General features: G+C 38.2%; 1 protein-coding gene across 1 annotated transcript; it reads left to right on the top strand.

Moving 5' to 3' along the window:
* The first annotated feature begins 267 nt into the window (after window positions 1–267).
* Window positions 268–11,093, top strand: LOC129409439 (thromboxane-A synthase-like). Its single transcript, XM_055155499.1, has 15 exons — window positions 268–332; window positions 603–703; window positions 786–879; window positions 1,325–1,377; window positions 3,425–3,521; window positions 4,078–4,194; window positions 5,942–6,030; window positions 6,680–6,828; window positions 6,901–7,031; window positions 7,803–7,939; window positions 8,539–8,752; window positions 9,609–9,697; window positions 10,047–10,184; window positions 10,716–10,878; window positions 10,950–11,093. Exons 2-15 carry the CDS (start codon window positions 615–617, stop codon window positions 11,076–11,078), a joined length of 1,689 nt encoding a protein of 562 aa, XP_055011474.1. The 5' UTR covers window positions 268–332; window positions 603–614; the 3' UTR covers window positions 11,079–11,093.
* Window positions 11,094–11,791: the final 698 nt, after the last annotated feature.

Below are 11,791 nucleotides of genomic sequence, written 5' to 3'. Positions count from 1 at the left end.
CATATCTCGAAAAAAGAGAAAACATGCAGATGCTGTTGAAATTTTTCAATAAATAGTCCCAGTCCCGGTTTTTAATTTTGGCCTCTGTGAATTTGAGTTTGACACCCCTGTTGTAAACCATTATGATAAGCATGATTAAAGTGTTTCCCCTTTAATTAAAAATTTAAAAAAAGTTAAAAATAACCCAGATTAATTAGTCACAGTAATCTCCACCTACATTGAAAACACCATCACTCTTAGCATCATGATCACGTGACTTGTGTAATGTTTACACATGGTGTTTATGTCTTTGTCCTCAGCAGTAACACATTCTATGAGCTTCGGTGCTGCTGGTAAGTGTCTAAACATCATTTGTTTTAAAATCGAAGTGAAAAAAGGTCAGTATTATCAGTAATATCTATAATAATCATTATCAGAAGTTATCAACAGAGTTTGCTCATTAAATCAAATCTTCTCTGCAATATTCCATTTTATTTATTTTACATAGATCAGCTCTCATGGAATATTTATTTTATTGTTTAACCTGTAGTGTTTAATAAAAAAAAAAAAGAAATGAGAAATTATCTGTCTATTCTGCAGTTTCAGTAGTTGTTTAATTACAGGTTAAATTCCTCATGGACTTCTCAAATGCATTTTGTATGGATTCCAGTGAGTGGCCAGTGACTATTGCCCTGTTCCTCCTTTTTCTCAGTCTTCTCTATTGGTACGTAAATAAAACAGTTTCACATTCATCTGTAAATACAAGATAATCTCTGCACGTCCTCTGATAACTGTGAGTTTTGTAGGTATTCTGTTTACCCGTTTTCTGTGCTGTCAGAATGTGGCATCAAACATCCCAAACCTTTGCCCTTTTTGGGGAACATTTTTCTATTTCGTGAGGTAAGTCTGTTTTAGATATTTATTCTTGGTTTATAATGTTGTTAGATTATCAGTGCTCATCAGGGGATGTATATATATATATATATATATATATATATATATATATATATATATATATATATATATATATATATATATATATATCCTATAATTAGGTCTCCATGAAGATAGAAATGTTTAATGCCATACTGTGAAACATTACAGACAAAGCAATAACATCTCCATGGAGGAAATTCTTTAACAGACCTTCCACCAGAAAAGTTGCACAGTGCACCTTTAAGTCATGTCTCATCAAAAACATACCACTCAAATATGTGAGAATGAAACAAAACAAAACTCCAGGTCTGTTTCTGATGAGGAAACATTATAGCATAAATACTAAAATAGTGTAATGTGGGCTCTTTAAATATTACACTTATAATTTAAATAATGTACATTTCTGCAGGGTTTCTTTAATGCTTTGACGGATCTCATAAAAACACATGGACGAGTTTGTGGGTAAGTATAACTATATAAACATTTTGTCTTTTTTTCTTGGTGTTATACATATATCACACTAGGGGTGTTGTACATGTATCTCTATTGGGAGAATGTTAAGAACTTCCCATGGTGACACTATGCAAACACAGAGAAAAAATGTTAAAATGGATTTAAACAACACATTTTTAGGAGTCTGTGATCAATATAAGCATTCATCGTTGTGTAGGGAGATTGTAGGAGTTTAATTTTCGACAAAAAGGTGAGAGTGAGGTGTTATTAATATTATTATTATCATTATTATTATTAGGCCCAAGGCTATTGCTTTCGCAATGATGAGTGCATGGGCGAAGTCAATGACAGCCATATGGTATATTTCGGTTGCCATGGCAATGCAGGATAACGCCCATGTTATCCTAATGACAAAATTTCTAAATTTTCTTATATTTTAAAGTGATAAAACAATGTATTAGTTTCATTGAAGAACATTAAATTTGGCACAGTGGTTCTTCAAGTCACCCTGATCAAAAAAGTCTAGGGGCCCAAAGTCGTATTTTGCACGGTGTTGCCATGGCGATGTCCCAAAATGCCCATGTTTATCTATGTTAGCACATCAGCATCTTCAGTGTGTGCTGACTTTGTGTGTTTAACAAGCACACAGAGTGCAGATGATTACCAATTAAAATTCTATATTAACTGCGTAAATGATTGTTCTGTGACTACTATTGCCCTGATAATAAGTCAGCTTGTAATAAATAAAACTAAATAAAGGCAAAGGCTCTTTTGATTTTAAATTATATTAAGCCACTGAAACATAAATTACTAAATTCCTCTGTATAACAGTCAGAATACCACCATAGAGCTGAACAGAATAGTCTTTTAATCCTCTATTAGCGATTTCCAAAAAAAAAAGTACCTTAACAACAGCGCTAAGGGAAAGTAGCTGGATGGGTCTCCCCGTGCCTGATGAGCTGGGTCCTGTGTCTGGGTTTGTTTCTTCAGCAGTTTTTAAGTGGTCCAAATCCGTTTTGGTCCAACTCGGGTATTAATCCGTGGAAATGGCCTTAGGCGCCAGTGGCACAGTAGTGAGTTGGGGCGGCGTGCGCCACACGTGCACCCATATATCTTATTCTCAGCTGAGCAGATAAACAATAACAAAAAATACAAATACAGGCCACAGTGCCCTTGAGAAATAAAGAAAATATCCATACATTATGTTGCCCATACTACATCGACCCCCCCTCCAGCCGGAGGCTACAGGAGTCAAACCCCATATTGCCCTTTTAGATTAACTACATTTACAGTATCCTGTTTAGCAGGGGAATCTGCCCAACTCACCACATAGCTGAGAGGCCCTAGCTTCCTTTCAATAGTTGCTGGCCCTTCCCATTTAGGTGCTAACTTAGCTGAGAAGCTCTTTGTAGCTTCTGAAAGTGGATGAGTACGAACCCAGACTAAGTCACCTTGGCTGAACTGCACCTTTCTGCGTGCATTTTAGTACCAGCTTGTCGGGCTGCCATTCCACCAGGTCATAGGTTGGCTGCCGGTCAGGATTTGGAGGTTTGTGAATGAGATGCTCCAGTGGACCTTTGAGTTGTCTGCTCAGCACAAGTTCATCTGGAATTTTCCCTCTTTTCTCCTGCTGAGCTCTAGTTATAGCAAACCTGAACTCTGGCAGCCACTGGTCCCATGCAGTGTGATGCTGGCCCACATATGATGCAATCATGGTTTTGATTGTTCGATTGAAGCATTCAGTGAGATTCATTTGTGGGTGTTAACTGGTAGCTTCTGGACCACACCCCATGTTTTGCACAGTTCAGTCAAAAGGGCAGTGGTGAACTGTGGTCGTTGGTCTGAGATAAGATACCTGTTCAGCAGGACAAATCAGCTCACATGTATTCACTTTTAATTCTATAATTCCAACCAAGTCAGCTCTTTCTGGTCAGATTGTGTTAAAATAAAGATCAGATTAAGTCTAATTTGAGCAACAAAGCATTTAACAGAGCAGTGCTTTTAGTTAAAATCACACTTTGTTGTCGTAGTATGTATCAATACTGTATATTTTCAGGTATTACATGGGACGCAGTCCGGTGGTAGTGATCGCTGACCCTGATATGCTTAAAGAGGTGTTGGTCCGAGACTTCAGCAACTTCCCCAACAGAAATGTAAGAGGTTTAAAGGTTTAATAATACACAGAACTGACTCTTGTGAACTTTAAGTCATGTTAGAATGCTGTTACCTCAAAAACAGACCTAGAGTTCTGTTTTGTTTCATTCACAGGTTTCAGAAATCTTTTATTATTCGTCTGTCTACATTTCCAAAGCTCAAAATGCTCTGTTCCACCTTGTGATGTCATGAACTGGTAGTTTTCAAGGTAGCAGCTACATTTTACCTTTTGTTTAGTAGAGATTGGCAATTTCAGGGCTGAGTTTAAAAACACAATGGAGCACTCCCTGTATTAACACATCACAAGGTGGAACAGAGTTTTCAGTTTGAGAGAAGAACTCAGCCTAAATATACAGGGTTTGTGTGTTGAAGAAGCAACATTAAAACATAGATGAGAAAATAGTGTAATACAAGCCCTTTATGTTATGTGATTACATGCAAAAAAATATTACAGTATTTTGTTTTCTGACACTGTTTTTATTTACATTTTATTCCGATTTCATGAACAAATTCCATCATGACATATAGCTTGAAAAAACTGCACTTGCTTTGCAGACTTTTCAAATCGCCATCAAGCCCTCAAGAGAATCTCTGGTGTTGTTAAGGAATGAAGAGTGGAAAAGAGTCCGGAGCATCCTTACACCTTCTTTTAGTGCTGCTAAAATGAAAGAGGTACTGTGCTGCCGAAAATGACACTAGACAAAGCTAGACCTGTCACGATAACAGATTTTGAAGCTCAAATTACATAGACTGTATATATACATGGACATAACCTGCTAACCGCCACATTCCAAGTAGGAAGTGAGCATTGGGACACTTCCAGATCAGGCAGGTCCACCTCTGCCCAACCAAAAATGTTCCAGATTCTCTGCCCCTCCACTGGGTAGAGACACCATTCTCCTGAAGGCAGTTGCCTTTGGGAAAGAGAATCCGCCACTTGATTGTTGTTTCCTGGTAAATACGTTGCTCGCAGTGTGGACAGATGAAGAGCAGCCCATGTTAACAGGACTTTGGACACCGTGAGAAGTCGCTGACCTGAGGCACCCCTGATAGTTGATGTTATAGAGATGGTCGGAAGTGTTGTCTGACTGATGTTCAAACATGGCCTTCACTGAAAGAGCCAAAAAACCAAACAAAAATAACACAGTTAGCAATAGACAGCCTATAGCAGGAGTGTCAAACTCATTTTGGTCCGGGGGCCGTATCCAACCTACTTTGATCCCAAAGGGGCCAGATCAGAAAACTCATGTCATATAAACCCAAAAAATAATAATAAGTTTAAATATTTGTGCAGAGAAACACAAATCTATTACAGAAATCTTTTTTAATTGATGAACTCTTTCTTTTACAAAATATTATAATATTATGAACAACCTGAAACTTTAAGAAAAATACAATTTCAACACAATGTTTTAACATTAACTTGTATGCAAATAGGAATAAGTCAATTTTTGTTGTAAAATCCTGCACTTGGCTCCACTTTTCTCATGTTGGACATTTTGTTGATGAGGGTGTCACGGTCAACAGTCAAAACGATCGTCCTTTAAGAGCGTTTGGAAAGAGACAAGTCTTCATTTGTGCTGCTCTGGAGGGAGGGGCCACGTACAGAGACGCTGGAGATGCTGCTGTGATAAACACCGCAGAAAATTAACAAGATTTTAATAAAAAATATAATTCAAATATTTTTGTAGAAAATCACCCAAGGGCCACATTAAAGGTCTTGGAGGGCCGGATCTGGCCCCCGGGCCGTATGTTTGACACCTGTGGCCTATAGTGTACTGCTAACAATACAAACGTAACCAATGGGAGAAGGTGCATGAACGTAGCCTTCACCAAAGAGAACAGATTAGCATAAACTCAAAAGTCAAGTGTTAGGGGCGGGAAACAAAAGACTTAGTTAAATATACTGAAAATAGTACCTCCAACCCTCCAGCAAAATGTAGACTGTTGCAGTCCTCGGAGGGAGAAAAGCCGCTGCTCTGACCGAGATGGTGAAAGGGCGTCCAGCAACAGAAAACCAACATAAGTTCTAGGCTATGGCTAATGCCATGTAGATCGAACAACACTCGAGAAAAAATGAGGAACAGATGACTATATTACCTATGGGGTGTCATCCTGGGTCACAGATGTGACTCAATTGGAATTACTACTCAAACTGCGTATGTGCTTTCAGTACTGCCCTGTGGCGGTCAGGAGGGATGAAAAAAAAACAATTATTGGCCATAGAAGTTAATTTGTCAACTCTCTACAGCTCAAACCTTATTATATTACAACAAAAATACCTGGAATCTCCACAGATTTACAAAGAAAATGTACACATTGTTCAAGTTTTCACATATTGAATGATAAGTTGATGTAGTAGTTATCGTGACAGGCCTAGATACAGCTCTGGATGGGACTGACAGGCTGTTTCTTTCAGATGGTTCCACTCATCAACACAGCAACTAATGCTCTGATGGAGAATCTGAACGTTTATGCAGAGTCAAATGAGGCCTTTGACATCCACAAGTAAAGAGATTTATACATTTATACACTGCCAGTTAAAAGTTTGGACACACCCTCTAATTCATTGTTTTGTTTTCTTTGTGTTCACCACTTTCTACATTTTTATATACATAAAGAAGACATCAAATATAAGAAGCAAGATATATGGAATCAAACAGTGGCTATTTTTAAAAAGTCTAAAATCCAAAGTTATTTTGAGCGTATTTTTGTTTGCATCCATCTATACATGTTCATTCATAGTTTTGATGCCTTCAGTGAGAATCTACAGTGTAAAGAAAATAAAGAAAAAAACTGAAATGAGTGTCCAAACGTTTGACTGGTAGTTTACATGTTCCTTTTATTTCTCACTCATGTATTCTTAAAGTTGCACTATGTAACTTTTTGGTTGGAGCACCTTCTTACTCTGCTTTGAATGTTCCACAGTGTGACATTAAACAGCTCTGCCTTACATTTATTGTATTATAGGTGGTTTTATTGCATTTGGAGTGTGAGCAGGGTTGCCTCTCCACAGATCTGAACTGTAACTTGGCTTAGTTTGGTCTCCATGAAGATAGAAAGGTTTAATGCCATACTGTGAAACATTCCAGACAAATCAATAAAATCACCATAGAGAAAAACAGGTGGAAAACTTTAACTTGTGTTGTTTCTCCAGATGCTTCGGCTGCTTCACCATGGATGTCATTGCCAGTGTGGCGTTTGGCACTCAGGTGGACTCCCAGAACACCCCTGATGACCCTTTTGTGCGACATGCTCAGCTGTTTTTCTCCTTCTCTTTCTTCGACCCGATCTTTTTTTTTTTCTGTGAGTATTTCTACAATTGTATAGTTTATGTAACACTTTTGTTTAAACATCTGTACCTCGTGTGTTGTCCAGTTGCCTTTCCTTTTATTTTGAGGCCTATCATAAACATCTTTCCAAACAAAAGGAGGGACCAGCTGAACCATTTCTTCACCAACACTATTCGAAAGATCATTATACAGAGAGAGGAGCAGCCCCCAGAGCAGGTACGTGTCAGTCCAAACCCCATGTTCCCATTTGTAATGGATCGCATGTGTAAATAAGTATCTGGATGACAAAAGCAGGTTCTAGAGGTGACTGCTCTGGTGCAGTTTAGGAAAGTGCTTTAGGACAGCTCTTTTGCTTCTAGTGCAGGTCAGACATGGAAAACAGTGTAGCTCACAAACAAGAGCTCTCAACACTGGCAGCGTTTTCTAAAGTTTTAAAATTGCGGTTATTTAATATTACATATTTCAAATATGTCACCATGTTTAAAAAAAAAATGACATTTTTTATATTGGGGGGTTGTTGGTTTAACTCTTCTATCTTCAAATGAAATGTACTTTGTACTTTATATTTGTATATACAGTGAGAATGTTGGGGTTACATTTGCTTTTGTGTGACTGTTCCTTTACTTTTCCCTGTCCTGTTTGACATCAATGTGCCGAGAGACTGAAGATGGAAATAAGACACGTTTGCTATAATCTTTCATCTCACATTTCACATATTCATTGATAAATGGCCATATTTTTATAATAGTGCTTTACCACCTGCAAGGCACCCAAAGTGCTTTACAACAAGAAACCACTCACATTCACACATTCACACACCAGTGTGCACAAACACTAGGGGAGAGGTGGGTCAAGTGTCTTGGCCAAGGACATAATGAACATCATTCATCTGTGGGATCTGGAATCACACCACCAGCCTGTGGGTCAGTAGATCTGACCGCTCATCCAATGATGAAAATAATTTGTATTTTCTCTTTCATAAATTAGAGACGCAGAGATTTCCTTCAGCTGATGTTGGATGCGCGCAGCAGGGGGGATGAGAGTGTGTCTTTGGAGCACTTTGACACTGGAGTCCATAGTGATGATCCTCAAACCTCAGCTTCATTAAATAAAGACAGTAACAGGTAAGGATGTAATGATGAAAGCAAATCTCACTGTACAATATTTATTGCTACATTTTAGAGATGCTAACAGAACTGAAGAAATGCTACTTTTTCCTTTTAAAAAGCCTTAATGAGATTCATTTGATCTCCCGATAATTTCTGTTATTAGGTTATTTTTTCAGAGCAAGAGTTTATTTTCATACTTGACAGTTTGAACTGCTCACTTGTGGCCTTCCTCAGAGTCACATGATGTTACTGTGATGTGTCCAGTCAGCTGATTTATACAGGTTTTGGTGCTGTCTTCTTATAAACTCGGACGTGGGGGCTTTTTTACTCTTGCATACCTGGGATAATGTGCTGAGGAAGACCACTAGTGAGCAGGTGAAACTGTCAGGTATGAAAACAAAGTGTTGGTCTGAAAAAATAACCTAATAACAAGCCTTTAATGCTACAATACGATCATATTCCAAAGAACTGAGAAAAGTTCACTTCATATCATCTGCACTGAAAAGGAAAAAAAGATCATATATCATCTATATATATGGTGACAACCCTCAACATTATTGTGAGACCTTTGACTGTACGATATCACAATATTTCTGTTATTGTCACATCCGTAGCAACAGGAGCCTGTCACTGCAGGAACAGTTACAGAGGCGATCACAGAGAAAGACCATGTCAGAGGACGAGGTCATAGGTCAGGCTTTTGTCTTCCTTTTGGCCGGATATGAAACTAGCAGCAGCACACTGGCCTTCACCTGTTACCTGCTGGCTCTGCACCCCGAGTGTCAACACAAGCTCCAAGAGGAGATAGACCACTTCTACACTCAACATGTGAGTCCAAACATTTATAGACATCAAGTTTAAAGGGTCCATATTATGCTGTTTTCTGATTTGTGTTGTAATGTTTCCTCATCATAAACAGACCTGGAGTTGCGTTTTGTTTCATTCACATGTTTAACACACAAAATGTGCACATTTAGTTCAGTTGTCAAACAGAAAACACTTGTTCCACCTTGAGGTGTCATGAAGTAATACAGGATGTGTTTTTAATTCATTAATTAAATTAATTAATCATTGCATTTATATAGCGCCTTTCAAGACACCCACAGCACTTTACAGTTCATTATTCATTCACTCCACAGCTGCCCTGGGGCAGACTGATGGAAGCGAGGCTGCCAGTCTGCACCATCAGCCCCTCCAACCACCACCAACACTCACTCACACTCCACTTTCCTACTAAGCAATGTGGATGAAGTGTCTTGCCTAAGGACACAATAACAGTTTTTGCTACTGGATTTACCAGTGGTCTCCCATCCAAGTACTGACCAGGCCTGGTCATGTTTAGCTTCTAAGATCTGATGAGGTCAGACTTTGACAAGTTGGTATGGCCACCTTTAAACTCCATACACCTTCACTAGAATCATTTGGATATTTAAGCCCTGGAATTGACAATATCTATTAAACTAAAGGTAAAAGGAGCTGTGAACTTGGAAAAACTACCACTACATGACATCACAAAGTGGAACAGAGCATGTTGAACTTTGGAGATGTAAACAGACTAATAAGAAATTGTTACTCAAACATGTGTCAAAGAAACAAAACACAACTCCAGGTCTGTTTTTGATGAGGTAACAACATTATAACGTTGCTTAAAGCTCATAAGAGTCATCTTAAATCATTTTTACAGGAGTCTCCAGATTACACAAATGTTCAAGAGCTGAAATATTTAGACATGGTTATAAGTGAAGCTCTGCGCATGTACCCACCTGGATTCAGGTAAACACAACATACAGTATATGTATAAGTTATAACAGTCTCGTTTGTTGAGATATATTTGTAGTTCTATATTTCTATATTTTATTTTTACTTCTACATGTACATTTATATAGTTATGCGTTATGTGACACCTGTCTCTTGCTGCTGTTTGTTTGCTACGTATTTTGAATTTATTATCATTTATGTATTTTTTACTCTTTATTACTCTGTGAGCTACTGTGTCCAAGGAACTTCCCTTGTGCTTCAATAAAGTTTGTCTAAGTCTTGAGCAGTTCGTTGACAGAAATTTGGGGGCCCGGGACGAAGGTCCAATTCTGGGCCCCAAAGTAAATAAATGATTTCATTGAAGGTTCGTTCGAGATATTGAACGTGACTCAGTGGTGAATGGCCAGCGACTGCCTAAAGGAGCCTGGATAGAAATTCCTGCAGGTTTTCTCCACCACGATCCAGAGCACTGGCCCGAACCGGAGAAGTTCATCCCAGAGAGGTGAGATACAGATTTTAAATACACCTGAACATTGGTTGCCACTTGCCATAAAACACAACGAAGAAGAAGACATATAAATTTTACTTGCAAACACATATTTTTGTGTGTGTTTTGTGCATAGACTGTGTATATAAATGGACATAGCTAACCCAGTAGCTGCCGTATTTCAGAAAGGAAGTGGGCATGGGCACGCTTCTGGCTCCATCGACTCCGACTTCAATTCACTTTGTATTGAAAAACTGTCGCCCCTCTGTGTAACTGCAGCTGTCAGGCTCCTCATTTTGGTTTTAAATGTTCAAATTAATACGCTCAACGTGATCCTGGTGTTTTTTATTTTGCTGTTTTGTCTGTAAATATATTCCTATTCGTAATATTGAACTCTACTCCAAATTTGCTTCATAATTGTTAGTCTTGAGCGCTTCATTTGACTGGAGTCGAACACTATGGGTGACGTGACACTCACTCAGGTTTTAGTCCACTTCTTTATACATCTCAGTTTTTTTGTGAATTAAACGTGTGGTTGTTTTCCAGATTCACTCCAGAGGCAAAGGCCGCTCGTCATCCTTTTGTGTACCTCCCCTTTGGGGCGGGTCCTCGTAACTGTGTGGGCATGAGGCTGGCACAGCTGGAGATGAAAATAGCTTTAGTAAATCTGTTTCACAGGTTCACCATTGTGACCTGTGATGAAACACAGGTGAGAAAAATTCTACTAATAATTTAACATTCAGTCATAAATACAATATATGTCCTACTGTCTCTGTGCAGGTTCCACTTGAGCTGAAGTCTTCGAGCACTCTGGGCCCCAAAAATGGCATCTATGTGAAAATAATAAAAAGGGAGATGGGTGAGGAGACTGAACAAATCAGCACATCATGCAAAGGAATCACCGGATAAAGGATATTTCTCTTAATCTTCAGCATAGTCATCTTTATATTTTAAATTTAAAATATTACTGTCGAATATTTGAACAAAAAATGTTTTTATACGCTTTGTCACATGTGAAGACAGGCACCGTATTGTGACTTTTACATTCCTCAGATTGTGCTGCTAAAGTCCGACTACTTTCCATAAGGAGTTGGTTTTACATCGGATCTGAGATAACAACTTCAGTTACAGGTGTTAACTTTTTGTGGTGAGGAAGTGTATATATATAAAAAAAAAAAAAATCTAAATAAAGTGATTAAAACATTTATTGTGTGTTTGAATGAGAATTTGCATTTCTTATCATTTAAAACAGGATAATTTGTTACCAAAAGAACCTTTTTAGTGAATAAATAAATACTACAGTCGGGCACTTGTCAAGGATGTCAGGCCTGTAAACCAGACATGTCAAACTCAGGCCCGGGAGCAAAATTTGGCCTGCGATATAATCAAATTTGGTTCGCGAGATCATATCAAATATGTGCTGGCCCGCTGACATTATTTATTTAAAATGTTGTTATTATTTTATATTCTGCTCGTTCTGGATTCAGTGTTAAAGCAAAACTATAAACATTTACTTTAATAAGAAAAGGTTTAACATTGCATATCTCGAAAGAAGAGAAAACGTGCAGATGCTGTTGAAAGTTTTTCAATAAATATTTAGTTTGGCCCATGACTTAGTCCCA

This window comes from Boleophthalmus pectinirostris, unplaced genomic scaffold (genome assembly GCF_026225935.1).
Source record: "Boleophthalmus pectinirostris isolate CB_2022bp ecotype Guang Dong unplaced genomic scaffold, ASM2622593v1 HiC_scaffold_2, whole genome shotgun sequence".
NCBI classification, from domain to species: domain Eukaryota; kingdom Metazoa; phylum Chordata; class Actinopteri; order Gobiiformes; family Gobiidae; genus Boleophthalmus; species Boleophthalmus pectinirostris.
This window is presented reverse-complemented; position numbering and strand designations above follow the sequence as displayed.

Excerpts from the sequence above, each read along its gene's own strand:
- LOC129409439 (XM_055155499.1), top strand. The coding sequence starts at position 615 with ATGGACTTCTCAAATGCATTTTGTATGGATTCCAGTGAGTGGCCAGTG. Across the intron at positions 1,378-3,424 it reads ACACATGGACGAGTTTGTGG|GTATTACATGGGACGCAGTC; the intron begins GTAAGTATAACT and ends GTATATTTTCAG. Across the intron at positions 10,879-10,949 it reads TGACCTGTGATGAAACACAG|GTTCCACTTGAGCTGAAGTC; the intron begins GTGAGAAAAATT and ends GTCTCTGTGCAG.